The sequence below is a fragment of the Dermacentor andersoni genome, chromosome 11, assembly GCF_023375885.2.
Source record: "Dermacentor andersoni chromosome 11, qqDerAnde1_hic_scaffold, whole genome shotgun sequence".
Classification (NCBI taxonomy): Eukaryota; Metazoa; Arthropoda; class Arachnida; order Ixodida; family Ixodidae; genus Dermacentor; species Dermacentor andersoni.
This window is the reverse complement of record NC_092824.1, coordinates 70,004,546-70,032,019: the sequence shown is the minus strand read 5'-3', so window position 1 is coordinate 70,032,019 and position 27,474 is coordinate 70,004,546. Positions and strand designations below refer to the sequence as shown.

General features: G+C 46.4%; 2 protein-coding genes across 2 annotated transcripts in view; one reads left to right on the top strand and one right to left on the bottom strand.

Moving 5' to 3' along the window:
* The window catches only part of mmy (UDP-N-acetylglucosamine pyrophosphorylase mmy), a 67,741-nt gene extending 64,626 nt beyond the window's left edge, over nucleotides 1–3,115 (bottom strand). The window contains exon 1 of the mRNA XM_050167288.3: nucleotides 2,931–3,115. Within this exon, the coding sequence (XP_050023245.1) occupies nucleotides 2,931–2,989 (59 nt within the window). The 5' untranslated portion in view covers nucleotides 2,990–3,115. The remainder of the gene's footprint in view (nucleotides 1–2,930) is intronic.
* Nucleotides 1–27,474, top strand: part of Cdc50 (cell cycle control protein 50A) — a 60,289-nt gene that overhangs the window by 18,067 nt on the left and 14,748 nt on the right. The gene's annotated exons all lie outside the window — the stretch shown is intronic.

Here is a 27,474-nt window from a genome sequence, read left to right as displayed (position 1 = left end):
CTGCATCACGCGATCACGAGAGACGATGGCAGCTCCTGACGGGCATCACTGTCCATGCAGAATCTGACAGCTTTCATGCACGTCGCCCCTGTCGGTTGCAACTTCGTTCCAACGTATTCAATATCGTGCATAAATGAAACATCCCAGGGAGGAAACATTTATGAAGCAGAACATTTCGTAAACGAATAGGAAAACGAGAGCGCGATTATGCACCGCTTCTATCGTGTCGCCTCCCCGATGATGGCGCCGGCTTCCAAGCCACGCGTAACAGCCAAAATCATGCACACATTACGCGGTCTTCAAAGCCGAAACAGGAATACGTGCACTACGTATCTGCACTACCTTGTTCGCGTTTCAAACTTCCCCGATCATATACGTCCAATATATGTATGTATACGAGCCGCGCGGGCTGTCGGAGTGCGATATTTCGAAGCTAGCACGCTCCTTCAAGAGCCACCCTTCCTTTTACCGAAATGCCGCTTATAACGAACTCAATTTCCTGTTCCGACGATCTCCTCATACGAGGGTTTGCTGCATATATACAAAACAATCGAGAAATGCAAAGGAACCTCGCTTTACATTTACAACGCATTCGCGTTGCTGTCTCAGAACGCTCCCTCCCGTTGTATGGCGCAGATTATAATACGCGCTCAACGAAAACGAAACAAAGAACAACGAAATGAAAACAACACGATCGGCTTTCAAACCAAGCGCGCGGCCGTCCCGCGAAAACTGGACGGTCGAACCCTCGACACAAGTGGGCGACCTTTGGTTCTCGCCGATCGATCGATCGACCTGCCTTCGCAAGGAACGCGGAACGGCTCGCCTGCAACGCCGGCAAAAAAAAAAAAAAAAAAAAAAGTCGAACCCGCGACCTTGGCGCATACGTGCACTCGCCACAAGGCTGACGAGAATGCATCTGTCCCGGTCCCCCGGTCCCCCCCCCCCCTTCCCCCCGGACTCGAGAGCAAACAACTCTCCAGAGTCCGGTCCACCCGGCGACCAAAACGAAAGTGGTTCGCCTCGCCGCGCGCAACTCGTCCAACGGGTCGCTAGGCCGCCGCCGCCGCCGGCGACGGCACGCACGTTTTGAACCGGACGAAAGCGCACGTGACCCCCTTGACAACACACACGCACTCAGAGGCGTGTAGCGGCAGCTGCATAATCCGTCGCGGGAGACGTGAGTGACCCCTGACCCCGAAAGGAGGCTTCGCCGACCGACCCCTTCTTCGCAGGGAGTCGCGCTCTGACCCGCCGTGAGGCGAAAATCGTTCGACCCCCGCGCGTGGTTCATCGCACGCGAACGCGGTTTGCGGCCGCGCACAATGAAGTGCCCTGTACGAGTACGCGCGCTTGCTGTTGCGCGAGAAAGCAGAAAAAAAGTTTTTTTGCGCGTTCGCACAGTCGGATGGGCGGCTTTCTGTCGGCTCTCTATTTCCGGAACGGAAGTTCCCGAGATTGAGTTTGAGGATGAACAAGAATAACAAGACGAAGAAGAAAGAAAGAAATCATGAATGAAAGAAGCAAAGAAAGAAAACAAGGACACAACAGACTTGGGCGACCCTACAGAAGCGTAGCCCAGTCGCAGTCCGATTTCCAGCGGAGCTGTCTTGTACGAGCAGTTTTCCAGTGGCAATCGCCAATTGCTCGTATGGTCAAACCACACACTTTTGTAAAACGTTGCCCGCATATCACGCTCCTGAACTCTTGCGTAAGGAATTTCTTTTTTTTTTTTTTTTTGCGAAATACCTTTCTTCACCCATACAAATTTAACTTCGCCGCACACGTCAGCCGTAATGTTTTCCCAATTTTCGCCAAATTTGAACGAAACGTTTCCGATGCCTCTTCGTCCAACGAGGCACAATAGTTCTTGGTTTGCTCGAAGAGGCATCAAAACTTTTGTTGATTGTGTAGAGCCATGATCCATAGAAACTGCTCAAACAGAGCGAAAAAATCGACCCGCAGAAGAAGGAAACACACACCGCAGTGCTTCCAGATAATTTTTTTTTTTTTTAACAAACCGCCCTTTTATGCATTGAAGCACAAAAGTAACTGGAACACCAATGCAGTTCGCGGGACACTGAAAACTAATACCACGAAACTGGTGTAGTCCTAAGAATTGGTTCGAAGTAAATGCGCCTTGCGAACTCACTCGACATTTGTACATTAAAATATGTGCCGTAAAATAATAAGCAACATACTAAGTTTGAAATTACTAAAGGCCCCACCTTAATTTGATGTTTAAAAAAAATTTCTTAGCGCTAAAAAAAATACAGAAAGGTTAAGAACACTCCGCATATGTCTCCACACCCTTGCAGTTCTACGAACCCCACACGCTGAAGCGTTCACGGTGGGCAGGTGATAAACGGCACAAAGTGTGACCGTTAATTTCGCGGTGTCTGCCGCACCGGACAGCATCGTACAGACGATCCCGGCACTACGCAACTTCTGCTTCTCATATATATATATATATATATATATATATATATATATATATATATATATATATATATATATATATATATATATATATAGCAAGCGATCAGCGAGTTCGCTCGCTTGTCAAACATCGTCGGCGCAGCTTTCTTCCTGCTAACTCTCACAGCGCCAGCTGATCTGACAGCTGGGATTTGCACTAACAAACGGCACGGTTTTACGTGTACGTGCCAACGCAACTTCGGCGCAGTAAACAGTGACAAGTTCCGGATCCAAACTTTGTTTAGAATATGCGCATTATTTCAGCCTCTCCTGCCGTTCGTCTTTCTTCCTTGCTTTCTTTAGTTAGCTCTCTCTCTCTCTCTCGCTAGTTCAGAACTAAACGTTCATTTCTCTTTCTCTCTCTCTCTCTTTCTTTTTCCCCGTTTTTGCTTGTGACAGCCATCATATTTCCCGCTTACGTGCAAAGCTGCGTCTCTCACACCGTCCCTCACCTTTTCTCCGTGTCTGCGTGGCGCCTGGCAGGCTCCAAACGGGTCTGTGTAGTCGGCATATCTGCGCCCTGTGATCCGTTATCCGGGTTTCTTCTTCTTCTTTTTTGCGCCCCACCCAGTCTCGTCACACCTTTCCGAAGAGACGACGAACGACGGAGGTCGTGGCGATTTCGATTGTCGATGACCACAAAGGGAGGATGGGAGGGGGGGGGGGGGGAGGCGCACAACCGCGGGGTCACGAATCGAAATCACCAAATTCACCAGACGGTGCAGTATGGGCACGGCCGTGACAGCCACGCGTCACACAAGTCGAAGATCACCGCACGCATGCACGCGCGCGCACACCCACACGTTGCAGGCGCAGCAGAAGAGCAGACGACGCCGACGCGGCAGGGAGCAGACGACAGCAGCAGCGTTAGCAGACGACCGAACACGTAGGCGCAGACCAAAAAAAAACGGGGGGGGGGGGGAGCAAAAACAATAAATGCAGCGACAGGAGCGCCTCACGTCACGGCGCGGTCGTTTTCGTCGTCGCAGTCGGCAGCGAAGTCGTCATCACTCCTCTTCCACTCACGGTCTCCGTATCACCAGCCATCTGTGCAGATAAAGTGGGAAGGGTAAAAAAGAAGACAAGTTGGAAAAAAAAAACGAACAGAAAACATGTCGCGTTGGCGCGCTCGTCGTTTTTGTCGGAGGCTCCCCTTCCGTCTAAGGTCAGATACGACTTTCCGCGACATGGCTGAAAACACTTCGGACACCCAAGCTGCCGCACCAATACGAAACACGGCCCGAAACTCCCCATTTGAGCGAAGACGTAAACAAAGATATTCTTCAAAAAGAAGCGCAGCCGAGACAACGAAGCGACATTTAATGCGATAGCGTTGCCGGACACTCGCCAACGTTCGTCATCGGCGTGCGCGAAAGATAAACAAGGGTAATTCCGGAGTCGAATGCAACAAAAAGACGTGGGTGAACCGATCCCGGCAATGCTATCGCGTTAACAGTTGCTCCGATTAGGCACGAGAACGTCTTTCGAGCCAAAACATCATTCTCGGCATCGAACCAAGCGAAATGCGCACCACTTACTTACCTTGGTTAATAAATCGGGATCCAGTAGTTGCCATTCTTTACAGATTTGACATTCGATGTCTAGGATGACGGGTTTAAACGCAAATATTTGCTTGTATAAGGCCCTGGTCGTCACCAATACGCTATCAATATTGTTAGTGCATTAATATTATTAATATTAACCCCACATAGCTCAGAGTATCATTTTCGATACGCTCAATTTGACAGCTCCAAACACCTGAGCGGGAAAGCTAACGCAACACCCACAGTAGCTTTTTTTTCTTCTTATACTGGAGCAAGTTTTGAGTTGTAAGTTGTCTAGGAAGCCATTACTAATCAATTTATTATTTACCAATTAATATTACTCAAGACATTTAATTGTTCTTATTTCGTACGAATGTACACTCCATGCCCACAATCAAAGGTCAACAAGTTCCACCAATCCTTGACGCGGAATAGTGCTGCTTTCCGGGGCGAATAATTAGCATTATTAGCAGAATATTCGCTGCTTTGAACACGAGCCCCAACGGCGGAATAGAAGCCTGCCAGATCTCACAAGGCGTGTGTCTTTTTACTAGGAATACTGTCAACTGTCTCTCGACCACGAATGAGAAAGACTTCGCAATAAGTGGACACTCCTTGAGAAGCAGGCCTCTGGCTTCTGTTACGAGAAGCATGTCTAAATAATGTCAAGGTATGCGACCTTTAAAGCAAGCGACGAAATATGCACTGGCGTGTCGGCCCTCTTATTTAGCCCAACAATCTCCCTCGCACAAGCACAATTCTAAACTTTGAGCTAATTGACTTGCTGAGGAGGCCATTACTTCTACGAGAAATAAAAATACATAATTAACAGAACTGAACTAATTAAATCATGTTCATTAATTACTTTACAGAACATATTTCAATCTGCGAATTGTAGCCCGTGAGTTCGCAAGGCACGTCCACTTGGAACAAGTTCTCAGGACTACATCGGTTTCGAGAAATTAATTTTCAAAGTGGTCCGATGAGATACGTTGGCGTTCCAGCTACTTTTGTTCTTCAATGCATAGGACAGCGTTTTCTTTAAAATGTAAGTGGAGCAACAGCGTATTTTTACCGCAAGTTTAACGGCGCATATCTCGAAATCAGTGCGATCCCCAGAGTTGTTCGAAGTTGATATAGCTTGAAAACTCACTGGCTACAATGAGTAGACTGAAATAGGTGCCGTAACGTAATTAGATAAAAATATAATTGGTGTAATTGTGTTAATTCGTCGATTAAGCATTTCGATTTCTCGTAGACGTAATGGCAGCCTCATCGAGTAATTTACTACAGATCAATGGTTAGAATTGGGCTATTTGCCAGAGGCAAATTTTAAAGTTTTGTTGCAGGTAAAAAAACAAAAACACCCTATCTACTAAATGTCACTTTCGTCAGCTTACGAGAGGAAACGCAAAAATAACCGAACTTCTTCAAAATAAACTATTTTATTCACGTTTAAGGGGAAAACAAGTTAGTCGCCTTCAAAGTAGTCTCCCAGAGTTACAATGCACTTGTCAATTAGTTTTATTGCGATAGCAATTATAACGACACTCCAGGCACACATATGCCGTCGCCGTGATGGTCTCTATAAAGTCCAAGGGCGATAACACCGTCGCCGCATGTGCGAGTAAAAGCGTGTGAGGGGAAGCCGGCGATTGCCGCTCAATCTCGCGCGCGCAAGGGAAGAAAGCGGGGACGAAGCGCGCCGTCTTCCGTTGCGCGCATGGTGCCGGGGGAGGAGGGCCCCCTTTCCCCTTCCCCGGTACCATGCGCGCGACGGAAGACGACGCGCTTCGTCCCCGCTTTCTTGTGGCTTAGTCGCGGACTTTAGCTTGAAAGCGATCTGCTTTGAGGACAGCAATCTAGGTGGGCCGACGGCTCATAGTTTTGCGTGTGCTGTGTTCTCGCTGCTCAGTTTGCGTTCAAGCGATAAACAGCACGAAGGACACTTCGCTCGCTGCCGCGCTTCATCACGCCAGCGCTTTAGCAGCGAGTGTCCGCGGTCATCGAGTCGCAGTCATCGAGTGTGATGTGTTCATGTTTGCCTGCAGGTGCACGCTGACATTGGGCTTGTTAATTCAGTTAGCACGCGAATATTTACAAGTTTATATGGCCGATAAAACTACTATCCTTACTTCGTGTAGCTGTAAACTAACTTGCTGTCGCAATCGATGCTTCGCCTTTCCGGCGAAACTGCCACATTTTTTTTTTTTGCCCCCCACACTGTTCGAAGCACCCCAGGAACTCTTCATTTATGATGCTGTCGAGAGCCACTTGCGAAGCTACTTTTACGGCCGCTACATCGTCGAAATGCTGCCCCTTCAATTTTTTTTTGTTCATTCCATGAAACAAAAAACATGTCGCAAGGTGCCAGATGCGGGGAATAGGGTGGGTCGGGGAGTGACTGTCCGTCGCTGAGTTGCCAGATCTGTTATGCGATGCAGTGGAAAAGTGATAATGCGAAGTGATTTAAAAGATACGCTCACTTGTTTCGTTCGCCCCCCTGACATCAGCATTTTATTACTTTATCATCCTACAGGCTTAAGCCTGTGGTCGCAGCAACGTCGTTGCGGCTCTCGAACCACAGTCATCTTTTCGCTCGCTCTCTCTCTTTTTTTGACGAAGTGGATTGGATTTCTGACGGGCAGACACAAAGGTAACGTCATAAGCATGATGTTTCTGACGTCACGAACGGCGCACGTCTCAAAGTAGGTGGAAGGCCTGATTTCGATTGCGCTCTCTTATGAGCAATCTCAACCGCGATTTCCTTTATCAAAACGCATATAAAACGAGGCTAGACCTGATCTCGCTACACGGACCGAAATTGCGTTCGAATGGAATTTGTTGCAATCAAACGAAAGCGCCAGAATTTAACGCACAGGACAATGGTAGCAGAGCTTTTTTTTTTACTGAGGCCTACACCTTCAAAAATTTTTTTACAAAAATGCGTTTTGAACTAACCTGCTACAACAACAATATACCAGAAGCTGCACCTGCTGGGACACTATAGCAACATATTGAGAACGCTAACATGAGCAATAAATTGCGACAGTTTACAAAGAAAACAGTTTACAGAGCCATGTGCAGTAGTTAAACAATAAAACAAATTAAGGGGGTCCGAAAGGAGTGCGTAATTATTTCAAAGTCACACTCCCTAACCGATGCTTGTTATTTCGCAAAGTACTAAACAGTCTGGGCTACTTGTTTTCTGATGTTCATTGGCCGTATATTGTTTTGTGTACGTCAGTACTTTCCCCAAGTTTCACCATGACGTCATAGCAGCGTAGATGACGTCATGCAGAGCACGCAGACGGGAGACGTCTATATAAAGAAGTTTCCTGGCATTCGAGATAACGCTGGCATAAGTCGCGTACTTTGGTTTCTTTTTTTTTTTTCCGTCCGAGCAGCTATTCAGCATTTTTTTGCCACCCCCTTTGCCGTAACAAGGCTGCGCCTTCTTCGAAAACACGGAACGTGCGAAAAGACGTAGACGAGCAGTTCCGTACTGCCACGTACAGCTGCAACCAGCAAGCAATGAAATAAAAAGAAGCGCCGCATTTCAGAGCTATATCATTCGCTACCCCGACAGACCGTGCAGTCGCCCAGTTTTACGGCGTCCGTTTCGTTCAATTTTACGTTGAAGACACAGCTATTAGCCCCGAGAACGACCTAGAGTGGCGCTGCGAGCGCCGCTCGCGTGACGTCAGCAGGGCACGGACTCGCGCCTATCGTCTGCTGCAGTTCGGGCGGTGTCCGGGCGCATTCTGCAGTGTTTCCGCTTGTTCGCTCTCGTTCCCAATGCTTGCATACTTATGACGGGCCTCTCAAATACATATTTTGCGACGTCTTCGTTCGCGAAAATGTAATCAAGGAGCTTATTTCCTAGACGAAAATATATTTCTCAAAGGCAACGCTATAGTGCCACCCGAGGAAGCTCAGACCAGCCCATTACGGGTTTTTCATGCGCGGATCTACACTTCCCAGTGGTAGCTCACGTGAATAATAACAGCATAGACGCAAAAGCACAGCACATAAGGATCCAGTTAAGATTCCATACCCACCATGGCACAACATGCGTGTCACAATTAAACGCTGGCCGTATATGACTTTTACAACATCTATCTTGATTTTAACCCGCTAAAACATGTTTGCTCACGACAAATAGTTCACGGTATGATATCGAATTTTTCTAGTTCTTCACAGAAACGCTCGGTTGTAACACGAGGACTTAACTATTACTACAGTTTAGATCTGGCCAGCACCCCTTGCGTTCTTTAACTGGTTCTCAAAATTAGGCCGTTCTTCACCGGTTAGATTTAAGTGGCGGTAACTTGAAGCAAAGCTGATCGAGGCTTACAGCTGTTTGCAGCACACGGACAGGAATGTAGCAATATTGATTCCCTATCCGTGCTACATGTTCAACTCACTTGAGCAATTTACTGGTGATTCTTGCTTGAGGAACAGACATGATGAATCTGTTTGGAGAGCTGACACAGGCTGCTCGGGTCAAATATTTGAGTGAAATGTGCCTTTTGGACCGGTTCGCTGCAGCCAGCAAGAAGCCGAAGCCCCATTCATTAGTAGTGTGGCACATATTGAAGATATTGTTTCCCAGTAGAGTTCAAGTGTTCATGTGAGGCTTGTGGCGTCTTCTTTACGAGGCGGGCATGTGAGGTTCTCTTTCATGCACTGACGAAGCAAATAGTTTTCAGTTTGTATAATTAAACAACGCAGGATCGAGACATGGTGAGGCAGAATGTGTTTGCATTTTCGATTTCAACGCAGGCTAAGCTACGCTGTAATGCCTCGAGTATGCTATAGGCATTGTAATTGGAGCTTTAAAGAGCTACATCGCGGTTTCAATTCGAAGCTTTAGTGAACTGCTGGGTTTCGCGAACAATGGGCGCCTTGCCATAACGACAGTCGCTTGCTTCCTTTGCGGGAGAAGTGTGCCGTATCATCGATAAAAGCTACTGAGAACCGCTATGACACATTTCATCGCTTACATTTGATTGGTTCTCGATCTTAACCACGAAATTTTCTTTCATGTGATTGCTCTTATGGTATTCGTGAAGCGTATATATACTATACACGATGCGCCGTAGTGTTAACAGCCAATGCGTTTCTGGGTGCCTATTTCAGAGAACGGTAAAAGTAGTATACCAAACCTTTTCACACAAACATGCGCCTATCTCTTCCTTTTAGGCCTTAATACAGTTGCCACATTTGACTAAACCACCCACCAGGGTAATAATTATCATGATGAAAGCTTCGCTGGGCAATGTCCTTCTAACACGGATTTATAATGTTGACGCCAAATATCAAGATACTTTTTCCATGTAAAATGCTATGTCTCTCATACTTAAGTAATAAGGGAATGTTAAGTGTTAAGGAGCATCATAAATAACTTCACGTGTTGAACTTGCAGACATTCTTTTTAAGCAAACTTTATGAACAGACACGGCGCATATATGCATTGCAAGACCAGTAGACCCCTTCAGCGCTACATAGCTTTTGATATCCAAGTCGCAAATTTTCACGACTCACGCGGTTTCGAAGAAGAAACTGCGGTTCAGGCATGGCAGCAGAAATAATCCCAAATAACCTTCTGTAAGTACGGCTCGAGCTGCCAATACCCCAAGCACGCACGGAGGGAACGAGCGCGAGCGGCAGCCGAGAGAGCCGGAGCGAGCGGCGTCCTGGCCGTGACGTCACTCGCGAGAGGGCACCACTCCAAATTCTCGCCGCTAATAGATGTGGACAGCACGATGAATGCTTGCCAATTGAGGCAGCTGATATACAGGATGTCCCAGCTAACTTTAGCCACACTTAAAAAAATATGCGAATGCCACGTAGCTGGACAGAACCAAGGTAATGTTTGCCGTCGCTTGGAGATACTCAGATTATTTCTTTTTCATCCTGCCTAATCAGATAATTAGTATTATTTAATTAACTTCTCAAATATTATAATTAGATGAAAAATGTCATTAAGAAAATTTTAGAGCAACATGAACACAAACTCCCAATACAGGTTCCTGTTGCTCAACACGTGCTACGTAAAAGTTTTTCCGAGCATAAGAGAAGCCCGCAAATGCACGCAAAATTGGCGCACGACTGGCCGCTCGAGGCAATACGCGTGTTTTCTGGGGCCGCCGCGGTCACCGCAAGTCCCGTGCATCTGCCGCAACCGCTGCTGCAGCCGCGCCGGCACCTCTGACGCGCGTGACGTCATAACCACAGAAGCGCAGACCACATGCACAGGCGCCGTCGCCACTTTCCCCCCCTTTCATTATTCGTCAAACAGGATTTAAAACAAATAAAGCACTAAGCGTTCTTGCACTAATAATGCACTAAGCGTAGGCACCGAGCACAACAGAAGGGACATTACTTACACTTGCTAATTAAGTTAAAGAAATGATAAATTATAGAATAAAAAGTGTTTAAAAAAAACTACTTGCCGCAGGTAGGGAACGATCCCACGTCTTCGCATTACGCGTCGCACGCTCTACCAGTTGAACTACCGCGGCGCCATTTTCCCATCCACTGTCCGGGGTACTTACGTCTTACTACTAGAACTATACCTGGGAGTGTTAGCCAGCGCCACCACTCACCAACCTTGGCGGCGGATGTGGAACATCCTTTCTTCTGCAGGCGTCACCGGTACGTGATCTTTTCCGCGTAAAGGCAACCGGTCAATAAACCCACACGTGCTACCTGAAGGCATGTTTCCGGATTCGAATGTAATGATAACGAGAAGAAAGAAGGGTAACCAAGGAGCCCGATTTTTATTAATCATAAGAAGCCAACATATATAGGGGGTGCGCGCGTGCGTGCGCGTGTGTTGTTTCTCTTACAAGGCCGAGTTTATATGGTTTTATTTCAACGCAAGATATTAACCTTATTTTTTGAAGTTGGCGGAGTGCTTGAAGCCTGCTTTCCGCCGCGGGTCGGCCTGGTATTGCACCATCTCTGGGGTCGGACCACGCATTCCTGCCCACACCGCGTGATACGGACGTCACGGTACCCTTAACAACCCCCCCCCCCCCCCCGGATTTCTGGAAGCGCATGCGGGGGACGCATACGGAAGGGAGGAAGGGGGTGGGGGCTAGCGGTAAACCGTTTCGACGTAAAACAGTGGACACTAGAGGCTGACAATGATGACTTCGCTCGCGAAAAAAAAAAAAAAACGCACAGCGGTGCGCGAAGATATGCATCGTTATCGCGATATCAGCGCTTCGCACGCGTGCTCGCTTGAAGTGGGCTGCAGGCGAAGCTTGCGCGCAAGCAAAGGGCAAAGTATATCGGAACACCGCTTACGCAGCTGCGGGCACAGGGCTGATAGATAACCAGGAAAAGGTGGACAGCGAGACGGACCAAACTATATATATGCGGCCGATGAGATATGTAGCGAGGCAACCTTGGCCGCAGCGTAACGTTGAATGGAGAGGTCAACGACTTCCGTGCCGCCCTGTGTCCCAGCTTACACTATGTACCAAGCTGTTCAAAGAAGAAAAAAAAAAACAGATTAAAAGGACAAAGTGCGAGATACAATTATGAGACCTATACGGTTTTCCGTTACTCCACCACTGTAGACCGAACACTTACGATGTTACAATCTTGTATCGCGCCGTGTTCTTTTATTTATTTATTTTTCCTAAGCAGCTCAGCTAACGTTAGTTGGGACACCATATAGATATATATATATATATATATATATATATGCTCGTATAAGAGAGAGGGAGAGAAAGTATGCATAGAAAGGCAGGGAGGTTAACCAGAGGTAGTTTCAGTTCGATCCCCTGCACGGGGGGAAGGGTTAAGGGGGATAAAAAGAGAAAGAGGGTGGAAGGGGGAGACAGAGAGAAATGGAGACAAGCACGAACCGCGTACACTACAGAGCGCTAGGGGGCGGCGTTCTTAAAGTCTATCGCGAAGGCCCGTAGACCGCAGGAACCTTAATAACGCGAGTAAGGCCTTCAGCGCGGATGTTCTTTGGGAGCACTGGCATAAAGCTTTGAGTTCTGATAGGGACGATTGTACAACTGGTCCAGTACTCTGCACATCACTTGTATCCGGGCGCTATATCGCGGGCAGACAGATAATATGCGCGAGCGTGTCATCGCTGTTGCATGTGTCGCACGTGGGGCTGTTGGCCATTCCGATAAGGAAAGCATATGAGTTCGTAAATGCAACGCTTAGCCACAGACGGTACAGCATGGTCTGTTCACGTCGTGGTAACCTAGGCGGTAGGTGCGTCCGGAGACAACGAACGTAATCTACACATGGTGAAAACGTTCGAGTCCCACAGGGGCCAAAGTACAATCACGGGACATCAATCGCAGCCCAGCCGCAGCGTCTGTTCGCGAAAGCGGAATGAAGACTCGTTGACCACTTTCATGTGCAGATCGGGCGACTTCGTCGGCGTGGTCATTCCCGGTGATGTTGCAATGTCCTGGACGCCATTGAAAAATTATGTTGTGTCCCTTAATTGTCATGGCTGCGATGATAATGTGTCGAATATCTGAGGCCAGTTGTTCATTGGGTCCGTGGCGCATTGGGCTTTGTATGCACTGAAGAGCTGCCTTGGATTCACTAAAGACTGTCCATTGTTGTAGTGGCTCCTGATTAGTGAAATCAAGTGCAGCACGGAGTGCCGAAAGTTTTGCACCCATCTATGTGGTCACACATGAAGGTTTTCATTTGATTCCTTCAGATTTTGCCAAGATAATGACTTCAGCAGCAGAGCTGTTGAGGTTTACCGAACCATCTGTGTAGACGTGTTGCCGGAATCTGTGCACGTTGTGAATGTGTTCCAAAGTTGCTTGCTTCAAAGCTCGCAACGGCGCTCCAGCTTTCTTTCTGATGCCTGGAATTGTCATTTGCACTTGCGGCCGGTGCAGACACCACAATGGGTCCGACTATCGTGTAGGAGGCGTAAATTGCGATGGCAAGTATGACTGATGTCTTACAATACTTTTGGCAAAAGTTGAATGTGGCCTCTTTGCTGGCAAGCAAGTAAGATGGTGTGAGGGTATCAGAGTCAGGTGTCGGATGTGTGCTCTCAGGACATCTGTATCAATGTAGACTGTCAAAGGAGCGTCTCTGGCAATGGCCACTGTCGCAATCGATGACGTAGCTTTGGGGAGACCGAGACAAGTTCTGAGTGCTTGTGCTTGCACACTCTGGAGTTAGCGGATATTTGTAGTGCAAGTATTTCCTACTACAGGTAAGCTGTACCGCAGGAAGCCTAGAAACAGTGCTTTATATAGTTGCCACATTGATGGTACTGTTGCGCCCGAGGAGTTCCCGCCGAGAAACACAAGGTCCAAAATGGCGGTCAAACACTTTATCATGCACGAGACGTGAGGGCTCCAAGACAAGTCTCTATCAATGATGACGCCAAGAAATCGATGCGTTCGACTGCATCGTACAATTTGGTCATTAATCCGCAAAGCATACGGGGCCATCGCTTTGCGTGTAAAAGCAACGAGTGCACATTTCTCAGGTGAAAGCTCCAGGACTTGCCTTCTTAGGTATGTTGACACGGCCGTTGAAGCCTTCTGAAGTCGTGCGCGGACTTGTACACGTGTCATGTTGTCTGCATATACGGAGAGATTTGCGGTAACGAATCGGCGAGACCAACGAGCACTAGGTTGAACAGGGTATAGGACTGAGTAATCCGCCTAGCGGTACACCACGACTGGTATAGCTAGACGGCGTTGGTCCGTCTTCAGTCCAAATAAAGAAAGACATTCCATTAAAATAGCTGCGTATCCAGCGAAAGGCATGTCCACCAATCCCTACAGCTTCTAAGGCGTCCAGAATTGCATGATGATCTCATTGTCGTGAGCACCTTTAGCATCAAGGAATAAGGCCGCAGTGATTCGTTTCAGATGTTTTTAGTGCTGTGCATATGTTACAAGGTCAATAACACTATCTATTGGCGAGCGTCCGCGTCGAAAGTCAGCCATTACCTATGGATAGACGTTGTGAAATTCCGAGTACCATTCTAACCGTGTAAGGATTATTCTCTCCATTACCTTGCCGACACAGCGGGCCAGTGCTATTGGACGGTAAGATGGCAATTACAATGGAGATTTGCCAGGCTTGAGGAGTGGAACAATGCGACTGGATTTCCACGTGTTAGGGGGCTGGCCGTCACGCTACGATGCATTGTATAGGCCAAGAAGTGCATCTCTGGCCCCTCGACCAAGGTTTGCAAGCGCAGAGTATGTGATGCCATCGGGTCCTGGTGACGAAGATCGCCTGAAGCCAGCAAGTGCGGCCTCCAGTTCCTTGATGCAAAAAGGAGCGTCCATACGAGGATCTCGAGAGCAAGGGGGGGACAACAGGAATAGGTGTGCAAGGTGGAGAGCAGTGGCGTAGCCAGAAATTTCGTTCGGCGGGGGGGGGGGGGCTCGCGTTGCAGCTCGGCCTGCTCCTTATGGAGTTTGTGGAGTGCTACAATATATGAATAATAACTGTATTGCCATTGCCAAAGACAAGTAAACTATGTATTTTTTCATAGACGAAATTGTGTCCGAAATAACTGATATCAATGCTTCCATGGTTTTTGTCTATTTAATAAGTAACGAAAATATCACACGAACTTTAGAACCATATCAGTTCGAAACCAGCCAAGCAGTGCATGCCGCTGACATGAAAAATGTATAGGCCATGAAAGTTGAGGACAAATGTTTTAATGAAACTTTGCCAGTCAAGAACCTTGTTTACATTATTGTACATGCGCAACGGCTAGTGAAAATTTTCAATGACGCTGTCATTTGTTCCAATGTATAGCTCAGGAGCAGCTGTCACCGGTCGTGTATTGTGAGTAATTGAACCGAAATTATAGTCGCTACAGAGAGCAGATATAGAAAGCAGGAATTCTGCAACACATACGAGGGCGATTCAAATGAAAGTGAGCCAATGCGGATATATCACAAGCGGGTCACTTTATTTAAAGGTAGTCTCCATGAGCATTTAGACATTTGTCCCACTGACTAACGAGCCGCGTGATTCCCGTTTCATAAAAATCCTTCGGTTGCTGCTTCAAAAAGCCTGTGACTGATTCTTTCACGTCATCGTCCGACACAAATCTGATTCCCTCTAGCTGTTTCTTCAATTGCCCCAAAATGTGGAAGTCGCAAGGCGACATATGTTTGGGCTGTATGGAAGTCGTTGCAGCGTTTCCCACTCGAACGTTGCCAATTTTGTATTAACCACATCAGCGGCGTGGGCACAGGCATTGTCGTGGAGCAACATGACCCCATTCGTCAGTTTTCCACGTCGTTTGTTCTTTATTGCGACACGCAGCCGATTCGGCGTTTCACAATATCGGAAACGATTGATAGTCTCTCCAGGCTTAGCAAATTCTATCAGTAATGGCCCCTGATGATCGAAAAAAAGTCAACACCTTTCCGGCGTAAATGACGGCCGTTGTTTTCTTTGGGGGTGGTCAATTCGAATTTTTCCCCTGTAGGCTTTGCCCTCGTGTTTCAGGCTCGTAGTAGTGGCACCATGATTCGTTCCCGGTCACAATTGCAGACAAGTCGTCACCCTCATTGTGATATCGGATCAGATCAGTCAAGGCAGCGCCGAAGTTCTCCGTTTTCTGGCGGCAGCCCAAAATTTTCGACAACCGTTGCGCACACAATACCCGATAACCGAGATGGTAATGAATTATGGTGTGAGCCAAACCGCGTCTGATGTCCACACGCTCTGCCAGTTCATCGATGCTTATCCTCCGTTCTTGTCTAATCAGCTCATCAGCCTTTGCAATTGCGTTGGGGGTGATTGCACGTTGGCTTTGGCGCGGTCTCAGATCATTTTTTTGCAATTTTCACGTCCTTCATTGAACCGTTTCCGCCAACGCTTCACAGTGGACAGTGAAATGCAATGTTCAACGTACACGACAGCCACACGGCGACTAATTTCTTTTACGAAACATCTTCATCTGTCAAAAACCTCACGACGCCACGCTGTTAACTTTTGGAGCGTCCATTATGTCACGTAACCATGTTCAACCCGGTGTATGAGTGCATTAGAGAACATTTATCCTCCCACCTGCCTGTCATTTTGTATATTGTTGCATGTTTTTTTCGTGTCACTTTTGTATTTGTTTTGTATGCCTGTGTGGTACGCACATGCCTCGCAGATATTGAACCGAACCATGATTGCGCGGGGTTGGGTGTCTCACTTTCATTTGACTCGCCCTCGCACATCAGAAATGCGAAGATACAATCGAATATACAAATGCGGAGATACAGCTTGATATAGGGCAAAAAAGTGTCTCTGTAAAGAAAGTTCACTGCACGTATATACAAAACCTCGCAATAAGATATGTAAATATTATACGTATAAGCCTCCAATAAGTCTACCTATCTAAGAAAAGTCACGGTATACAATGCGTCAAACAAGGCAAATAAACATGTTGCGCAATCACAGATTCACAGACCACAGAATCCTAAGGCCCGCCCCACTCCCTCCACTCCCCCTGGCGTATCGCGCGCGAAGGAAGGCGGCACGCTTTCTCCCCGCTTTTCTCCCTTGCCCACACAAGACTGAGCCACCATCGTCGGCACACCCATGCGACAGAGGTTTACGCGGATCGAGAGACTCACAAAAGTATTTCCAGCGTTGATCTTACAATACAGCAAGGCGACGCTGAATTTTCGTTTGAATGCGTCTGGAATGTCGTGAACCGATTTAGTCAGTCGGTACCGTCGCTCCGCTCGTCGGCGGATTGCATGGATCAAAATGTGTGTATTTCTCCTAAGGCAGAAATGAACGCATAGCGTGCATGCATAGCCTTGGCGATCTGAATGTCTAGTGTGGACGTACGAAACGCCTTCGTGGCATGCGCCTTCCATAAGTCATTTAAACACGGGCCAATCTATTGTTTGTTTAAAATTTGATTAAATGGATTTGGTTAGGCCTTTTCTCTTCAGGTAGGTAGGAATGTGTTCGCTTCCGTGGGTTTTTCTATCTGCGAACCAATGGATGCAGCTAGTGAGGCATCGCGGGACAAAAGCGAAGTCTCAGCAACTACTGTACGTCCGGCCTCGCAAAAACGTGGGACTGCCATCGTTTAGACAGCAAAATTCATGGTTGCAGGCGAAGGAAACGAGGTTTCTACCTTTGGAATTTACCTTGGTGCTTCCCCGAAGTGAATGATGTGCGTTAAAGTCCCCAACGACAATACATGGACCAGGAGTCGCATCTATGTCAATCAGTCTGTCTGTCGAAACGACTTGACGGAGAAAGGTAATCGCCCACTAGAGTAAACGCAAGTTTGTGTTTTTTCAGGGTCAAACAGACATACTGATTACTGTCATGTGGCCGCACTGGATGAACAACGTAAGCCAGTTCCCGCCGTGTGTAGATGACCACCTTGGTAATGTCATTACAATTAAGCCGATGACACATAAGGTTTATAATTATGTGTCGAAACTTCAGCCTAATTAACGCGCGCGGAAAAATGCGAGACAGAAAATGCGGCATCAGAAATTAAACTTTCTGAAGGTACTCTAGACGCAAAACAATAGGCAACAAACAGAAGTTGAAGAATAAAAAAAATTTAATTGGTAAGTCGAAGTAATTAGACAAAACAAAGTCGCATCAATTAAAGAATTAAATTATGGGGTTTTAGGTGCCAAAACCACTTTCTTATTAAGAAGCACGCCGTAGTGGGGGACTCCGGAAATTCAGACCACCTGGGGTTTTTTTTAACGTGCACCTAAATCTAAGTACACGGAGGTTCTCGCATTTCGCCCCCATCGAAATCGGCAAATGCATCGTCAATCCAAGTCAAGCCGGTTTTTAAGATGAAAACAATACCCACACAGGATAAATAAATTTTAAAAAGCACGCAGTTTCAACAAACACCGTAGTACAGTATCACTATCATCTAAAAAAAAGAAATTGTTTCAGAGCTTATCTCTGTACTATAACAGGCTATTCAATGAACCGAACTGATAGATAATGAAAGCATGGTCATCAAGGAAATTTATTACTGACATCAAATCCCAGATCTCCTCATCAAACTTTGACAGCTCGTGTGAACACGTCAAACAGGCATGCTGATAAAAGATAAATTTTCTGCAGAAAGAAAAATTGGGGCAGCTTCCCAATAGTGGCGCGAAGACTGGGCAAACAGCGAAGCTGGCGGCTCCACCTAGGTTATTCATGGTTCGGCTAAGTTCATGCATGGAGACTCGGCCAAGTTTTCTGCGTGCTTATGCTTCGAGACTGGGTCGAGCTTTCTGCGCGGTGTCGTCGTGGTCGAAATTGCCGGAGTCTTCCACTACGGTGTGCCTCATAATCAGAAAGTGGTTTTGGCACGTAAAACCCCATAATTTACAAGTCATTTCAGTCATTATTAGTCATTACTGGTCATTACTAAGCATGTTTATTCATTTCTAATCAATTGTAGTCGTTACAAGTTGCCGTTAGACATACTGGTCATTTCATAGTCATTACAAGTCATTTCAGTCATTACAAGTCATTTCAGTCATTAGTGCTCACTAGTAAGCATCTTTAGTCATTTGTAATCAATTGTCATCACAAACCGTCGTTAGACATGTTGGTTTTGTCATAGTCAACAGTAGTCATTACCGATCATTACTAAGCATTGTTTGCCATTTCTAATGAATTGCAGTCGTTACAAGTTGTCATTAGACATATTGGTCATTTCGTACTAATTAGTAGTCATTACAAGTCATTTCAGTCGTTATTAATCATTACTGGTCATTACTAGGCACCTTTAGTCATTTCTAATCAATTGTAGTTGTTACAAGTTTCCGTTAGCCATATTGGTCATTTCATAGTCATTACAAGTCATTTCAGTCATTATTAGTCATTAGTGCTCACTAGTAAGCATCTTTAGTCATTTGTAATCAATTGTCATCACAAACCGTCGTTAGACATGTTGGTTTTGTCATAGTCAACAGTAGTCATTCCCGGTCATTACTAAGCATATTTAGCCATATCTAATGAATTGCAGTCGTTACAAGTTGTCATTAGACATATTGGTCATTTCGTATTAATTAGTAGTCATTTCAGTCGTTATTAGTCATTACTGGTCATTACTAGGCATCTTTAGTCATTTCTAATCTATTGTAGTCGTTACAAGTTGCCGTTAGACATATTGGTCATTTCATAGTCATTACAAGTCATTTCAGTCATTATTGGTCATTAGTGCTCACTAGTAAGCATCTTTAGTCATTTGTAATCAATTGCCATCACAAACCCTCGTTGGAAATTTTGGTTTTGTCATAGTCAACAGTAGTCATTACCGGTCATTACTAAGCATATTTAGCCATTTCTAATGAATTGCAGTCGTTACAAGTTGTCATTAGACATATTGGTCATTTCGTACTAATTAGTAGTCATTACAAGTCATTTCAGTCATTATTAGTCATTACTAGGCATCTTTAGTCATTCCTCATCAATTGTAGTCGTTACAATTTGTCGTTAGACATATTGGTCATTACAAGACATTTCAGTCATTATTAGTCATTACTGCTCACTAGTAAGCATTTTTAGTCATTTGTAATCAATTGTGGTCATTGCAAGCCATCGTTAGACACTGGTCATCTCGTAGTCATTAGTACTCATTACGTCATTACTACTCATTACTAGACATTTCTAATAATTTCTAATCAATTGTGGTCATTGCAAGACGTTGTTAGACATATTGGTCATTTCGGAGTCATTAGTAGTCATTATTAACCTTTACCAATCTCTAACGTTATCATTCACTAAGTGTCACTATCAATAATTTTTATTTTTTAATCTGTCTTCATATGGCGTGGTGACGCTTCGGCGGACACTCCGGCGGTCAGGTCTGCTGCACCAACTTCACCATGAGCCTAGAAAGGCTTTCGCCTTAAAAGCCTCACGTGTCTTTAGTCATTGCATAAGAGACGCAAAGGCGAAAGCCTAGTTCAGGCTGCTGTAATTAAGCTTAATCCTCCTTAATCCACCCTGCTCCATCCTTAATCCCCCTAATCCACATTAATCATCTTCCTTCATCCCCCTTAAGGCCCCTTATTCCACCCAGTCTACCTTAATTTACCTTAATCCGCACTAATTCACTTAATCTTCGTCCATTCGTTAATCGACCTTAATCCACCCTAATATACCTTAATCCATCACAACCCACCTTAATCATCCTTAATCCACCTTTAACCTCCTTAATGTCCTTTCATCCAGCTTGATCGACCTTAATCGCTCTTCATTGATCTTAACGATCTTACTTTTTCTTAATCGATCATGATCTACATGAATCCACCCAAATCCTTCTCAATGCACTTTAATCCAGCTTAATCGACCTTAATACACCTTAGTCCAATCACTAATGAATCTTTAACTGCGCTAATCATTAATCATCTCTTATACACGGTTGGACATGGTTTGGTTCGCTACTTGCCTTCCTTGAATCTCGTGATTTTCTGTATCTCACAACGCGACCTTGAAACAGACACGAGGCTTTCGCCTTGATAAGTACGTACGGCTTCAACTTCTACGTAGTGCGAGGAAAGTAAAACTTGTAAAACGGCTATGTTACTCACAACATATGTCACGTATTTCACTCACATATAACGAGAGATGCAGACCCAGAATCTAAGCTATTTCTGACCAATATAGCATATATTGTTGATATTGTCGTCAAGCTCATTCTGCAGGGTCCTGAATATTTGGCTGGGCGTATTCGAAAGATTTTGCGTTCACCTTTGCAGTGTTCTTGCTCAAATTTTGCAGAAAGATCACATTTTGGCGTCGACTTCGTTTAGTATAACACATGGCATAGTGAATTGCCTGTGTTCTAAGAAAAAAAGTGGAAATTGGCATGCGCTTATGGGGATGCGAGTTGCTGTCGCGACGGCGCAAGCATAAACTTGTTTCGCCATCTGTCGTCACCTACAGAAAGCAGCGTTTCAGGGCGAGGAGTCGCCTGCTCCAGGAGGGGGCAACAAGCGAAAGGGCTCTCTGGAGCGCTGCTTTCCGCAGATGACGGCAGGTGGCGACACAAGTCTGTGCCAGGGTCGCCTTTTCAGAAATCATTTTTCCCATAGGCGAAAACAGTTTCTCATTTTTGTCTTAAAAAGCAGCTGACTAATCGTGCCAAGTGTTATACTAAATGAAGTCGACGCCAAAACGCGGTCGTTGTGCAAAATTTGAGCAAGAACAGTACAGCGGTGAGTGCAAAATCTTTTTTTTTAACGCGCGCAGCCAAATATTCAGGTCCCTGTATGTGCAGGAAACGTCAGCAAATTTCGGCAAAATATAGCCATTGGCAGGCCCAGCATGGAAATCATCGCTGACTAGAGTATAAACGCACCAATCGCAGCGCGCGGTTTCAAAACGCAAACGAGCTGCACTTCTGGCGCATGTGAAATAAATAAACAAAATAAACAAACAGCCGTCACTTAACAAGGAGAAAATACATATTTGAAAAAGGCGGGAAGGTTGCATGAGAGGAACAGCTGCTCCGAAACAGCCTTTGGCAGCAGACCACAATATGCATGGAGGAAGGAATCTTTCATCCATGACAATATGGCACCCTCCCGCTGCCCCAAGAAACCGGCCAAAATGGCGGAGAGGCGGGCGATTCCGGATCTCCTGTCATCGCTTCCCGTTTCACGCTCGAGCTCGCGAGCGTAATGGGTCCGGCGCCAGGCGTCATCTTATCAAATTACTCTTTATGTTCGCCGTGGTCGTGCATAATTACGAAAATAGCTACAGCGCCTGCTTCTTGTACACATGGAGCACGAACAACTGGGCGCAAATTCGGAGAGATGACGAAACCGCAATACTTCTTTTTTTTTCGTTTAAGTGCTCACAATTATGCGCTTTATGACTCGAAGATGCAATCAATAGAACAATGTACGTACATGTTAGTTTAATATGTACTCACATTTAGAAGCCTTGCTGTGCGTTCTCAAGGTTTGTAGAGGCGAACCGGGTTCCTTCTTTTCCCGCGCAGCCGTCTCAACTGTCCGCACCCCATACCCTCAACGTTTCGTCCGCGACCACCACAAGGAACCCAGAGTTTTGTGGCACATCGATATGTAAGCTGCTGAAGAACAGGAAGCAGCTTGTCCTCCCGAAATGTCCAACCGGCCCCACGACTACAAAGCATGACGCAACAGCTGGGCACCAAATTCATTACGCTCCCCCAGAAAACCGCAGTCTCGCCAAGAGAGTGGAGACAACCACCGAACCCGCCGTCTTCACCGCTACTGCGAGCACTGGGTTCCCGCCAGGTCAGCGACCTGGCTCGTCAGTGCCGTGTGCATGTGTTGTCTTATTGGTTAAATTGAGTCACGAGATCCTGCCGCTTCTAAGACATGGTAGAGGAAGGCGCCGGTTGCAGAGTGTTACGCGTGTCCTTGAACTTGTTGACCGCGCCAGCTGCGTCGCTTATGGCGGGAAAATGTAGACTCCGTGCATTTTCGTTTCGGCGGGAAAAGCTTATTTTGGTGCGAAGACGCAGAAGAAGACGCTTGCAGCGCTCACTGATGACATTTAGCGCTGTCTCATCGGCGAATATTTCCGCTACATCGGCGTTTCTTTTTTCTTTGTTAATGAAAAACTAAAAAGATGTAGTCGCCCTGTGTTGATGACGCCAACTCGTTTTCGTTTCGGCTGGCCCGTCCAGTTACCTGCGTCTCGAGTAGCTGTGTCCCTTCTAGAAAGGGCGATATCAAAGAAAGCTCCTGTGTTTGTACTAGGGAAAGCACAATCGGGTGTACGCACTAGAAAATAACCTTTAATTGCTTTGTTGTGTGTTGTCATATATTCGAACAGGTAACGCTCACTCATAGCATGCGCGACGGTGTTTTATACCGTCGTATTACTTCATTTTTGTTTGTTTTCTGTATATCCGCGTGTGCGTGCGCGTACATTTCCGACAAACAGTACACTCACCTGAAGTTTTCTACGAACTGCGCAACGACTTTTGGCCTGCAGGTGATTGACAAGCGCCGAGCGTAAGCTCTGTTATTTCTTGGTAATTGAAGTAGTGGTGTTGTTTATTCTAGACTTGGTAGGTGACTTAATTAGTGAAGGCCGCGCGCCTGCGATCTTAACTTGCGCGCTTCGCATCGTCGAGTATAATCATTTTAGCGACAGTTGTGATCTTGCTTCTGAATCCCTTCATTTGTGTTGTCCCAGATTGTCTTATGCAATATTGTATCCGTAGATGTGTGTTTGCACGCGAGATTAGGTGCATCTGCAATCTATTAAACTGTTGTTCCACTGCTTTTATTACCCATATTATTTTGCATATGTCTGAGTGCTGTATACGAACTGTTGACAAGGGTGCTAAGACCTCTGTCAGGCCTTTCTCCCTCGAATCCCAACTTTAATTCTCTCGATTTGGCAGGGAAATAACAAAATGAAATTAAATTTGCACCGAGACTTGCCATAATTCATATTGTCCATAATAGTGTACTGCGTGTCCATATCTCGTGAAACTTGGGTTTTAGCCTGCATAGTTGCTTTTCGTGGTATGCGGCTTTTTTAACACGTAGTGGAGAAAAGCTGCGATTCGCAGCAATCCCTTTAGTATATGCTCGCTGGCTTGAAATGAGAATACCGCCTATGGCGTAAGGGAAAGTGATTACACGTACGACTCAGCGTTCCTCTGCGGTTAGCTCCTGTATATACAGCAAGACGGAAAGCGATATTCAAAGCTTAATATTTCTATGAAGCTCTCGTGAGCTTCGCAACGTAAGAACGGGTTCTGTCTCTTACAGATATGTGAGAAGGCGTCGCAATAACTCGGCGCGTGTCAGAGATTGTACAGTAAGCGTGGACGTGAACGCCACGTCAAAAAAAAAATAATCTTACTCAAAACTCGAAGTTAACAGTATTACCAGCCCTCACGACTTATTTCTACTGCAAATTATATTCACGATAGAAATGTCCGAATATACGTCCGAAACAAACAGGAACATCGACGCTGCATATACTGGCGCTGGCATATAGGACACGAATACGACGGTTCCCGGCGCCACTTTTCACCACTTACGGTATATACGCTATAAATAACGAGTGACTGCATCTCTAGAACCTGCTTCCAGAATTCAGGTAGCCGCTAACGATATTCAGCGACGATAAATTCACCACGTACCGCACAAAAAAGGTTCCCAGAAGGCGGATAATCATCACTTTATGCTGCAGTAGCTCCTTTGTGCTGCTCGACGCCACCCACAATACGGTGGGCGACGCTCCGGAAAGTGCGCCGCTCGTCATGCCGCTCGGCTTCCTGCATTGCAACTAATGCCTTGTCGACCCCCTAACGGCTGCATGACTCCGCCGCGATAAGAAAAAAAAATGCTTTCCCGCCGAAAAACAAGGTGTTCACGGGGTTTCGAGAAGACGCGAGGATGCAAATAGCATTTTTGACAAAGTTTCCTTTGCGATTTTAAGGATAACATGCATAATCTGACTGGTCTGAGACGTCTTTGGGACGTCGAAAAAAGGCCGCAAATCTGTTTTATCAGACGCATGTTCCCGAAATCGACCTTTTCGAGACTTGGCGTTGCTACCCGGTCGGCAACTGTGCCAACGTACTGCGCGCGCGTCGAGCCGTGCTTCGCGCAGTGCCGTGGCAACGCATCCGGTGCGGAGTCACGCGAAGTCTCGCGAAAGTGACCGTGACCCGTGTCCCCGAAAGTGATCACTCGAGAATAGCGCGCACCAGTACGTCCAACTTATACCCCCCCTCCCCACCCCCCCACCACCACCACTACCACCACACAACTCTAGCTCACCGATAAGAACTGCCATTCACAAGTACTCCCATATACGTACGGGGTCGAAGTGTATATACACGGCGGGGCAACGACAAATCAAAGCAGCTCCGTGACGCGCCACGTGCGGCTCCATTGAGGCGCCCATGCGCGTCAACGCGCGGCCCCCGGGAACCGACCCGCCACGAAGTATACGGCGCGGGGAGGTATATCGCAATAAGCGGAACGAATAATGAGGCTCTCGCCACAGGGTGATCCACACGAAATGGGTCAATGGGCGCGCTTTTTGTGCTTGGGCATTGCTCGCGCATTGAAAGACCTCTCTCTCTCTCACGAACACACACGCACACACACGCAATTATATCGATCCACGGCCGCTATGCAGAGACGCGTGTAAAGAATGTCGCTGCGTATAAATATTGCCAATAGATTATTTGAAGGCTCTGCGCGAACGCATGGGAAACACAAGCTTCCTACAATTACCTATAGCGGGAAAAGTGGCGCTTCGACGCTGTTTTGCGTAGATACCCTTTAGTTGGAGTCATTGGAACAGGGGTTCTAATAATGCTTTAGCTGCACGAAGTGTTCTTCTGCAACGACTTTCGTGGGGAGTCACATGACCATGAACCCGGTAACTTCAGCTCGTCAGTCAGTCAGCTTGTCGGGTCGAATGTCGTTTAACGTAAACGCTATAGCGGGTCGGGTCGAAGCGAGCGTCGAAGCCAGTTCGACGCTCGCTTCGGTCGGACTCTTCCACTCCCTTCTAGCAAGGCGCATGTAAACGCGGTCGGGTCGGGACGCAGGTGGGTGTTCGGTAAACTTCTGTCTGTTGCTCAATACGTGCAACGCAAGCTTTTTTTTTTTTTCCAATCCTGGAAGAAAGTACGCGAAAAATGAAAAAGCGCACGAAAACAAAATTTTCTCAGTGACACACTTGCTCTAAATTTAACATTTAATTAATTTAGATTCATTAATGGTAGCTCGTTATGCAATTAGGCGAAATAAAAAATCTGACTCGCTCCAAGCGACAGCAATCAAACAACTTGGATGTTTGCCTTCCTGTCTTTCATTTACGCTTTTCTCTCGCTCTCTCTGGACGTGTCTCACATTAACTTGGTTCTGCCTGCCCCCCCCCCCCCCCACCACCACACCCCGTCCAGCTATGTGGCCCTTGAATATTTCAAATTTTCCCCAAAGGTACTGGGACACATGGTACTGGAACGTTTGCGCGAAAATTCCTCCGTACTGCGTTTCAGTTACGCGGCAGAAACTTATTCACACTTCGAATCTCCCGGCTAGGTATATGGCGTCCCTCACAGACTTAAAATGACAACCAACGTTCCGTGTGTTCCAGCTGACGTTAGCCAAGCTGCTCAACGAAACAAAACACTTAAAAACAGGACGATGCAAGATAGTCATAAAATCTACGGTGTTAGGTTGTCAGAGGTGTGGCGACTGAACAGCGTAGACGTCCTGAGAGCGCATCTTGTACAGCGTTACTTAATTTTCTTAATTAAAAACTGTTAATTTTTACTTAATCCGTTCAACAGCTTGACTAACCTAAGCTAGGACACCATATATATATATATATATATATATATATATATATATATATATATATATATATATATATATATATATATATATATATATATATATGACCATGCACTGAGTCACCGCGGTGGCTCAGTGCATGGCTATGGCATTTTGCTGCAGAGCACGAGGTCGCAGGTTCGACTACCGGTCACATTTGCAAAAACGTTCGGATTCAGGTGTGTGTTAAAGAACTGCAAGCGAACAAAGCTCACTTGGAGTTCACACGGAGACAAAGTTCATACGGAGACTTCGACGTCTTTCACGTCACTGGTGTTGCTTCTGGAAGTTAAACACAACCGATCAATCGGCTCCATGAACGCAGCGGGGAAAAGGGCGCTTCGACCGCATTCCGAGGAACTGGGTTTCGATTACACGCGCGGCTACCCGAGCTATTCCCGGCGGTGCTGAATTATTGAGCGCGTATCGTCAGCGCCACGAGAGCTATCGCGCAAATGTCTGTCTCGCAGCCCATACCTTGTCCCGACTTGCACTACATCCGCTTAGGCCATTTTCATTAATCGCAAGTGCGCTTCTCCGTACTGCACATTAGCCAAATTAATATCGGCACCAGTCATAGTTCAAACGAAGACGAAGTGCCAGCTGCACATGGCCTGCCTCTTGCGCATGTTTTTCATCACGAGATCCACATCAAAGACGTTTTTTTTATTTTTATGTCATAATACAAGCAGCCTCTGATTGTACACGCTGTTTGCAAATATTTTTTCACAGGCAGCCTCGCAGGAAAGCCAGCTTTACAATAATGAAAAGTGTATCTCGGCCAGTTTAGACCGGCAAAGTACTCCCTCGCAACTATACTTTCGTAAATTTGGCGGTAACAGGTTGGCAGGAACCCCAGACTTTTGTTGTTCCTGCCGGAAAGCCCAGAACCGGTACGTCACTACGATACAACGAATTTCGATGTATACGCTCTTGCGTTTGGGACGTTGTGGCGAATCTTGGCAAGTCCGGTCTGTGGCGCATTTAGCGTGCAGTGCGGTCCATCTTCCCCGATAAACAATTAACTATACGGACCCCAGTAGACGACGTCGACAACGTCACGGCGCGCCTGTGGAGGAACTTCAAGGTGGCGTCGC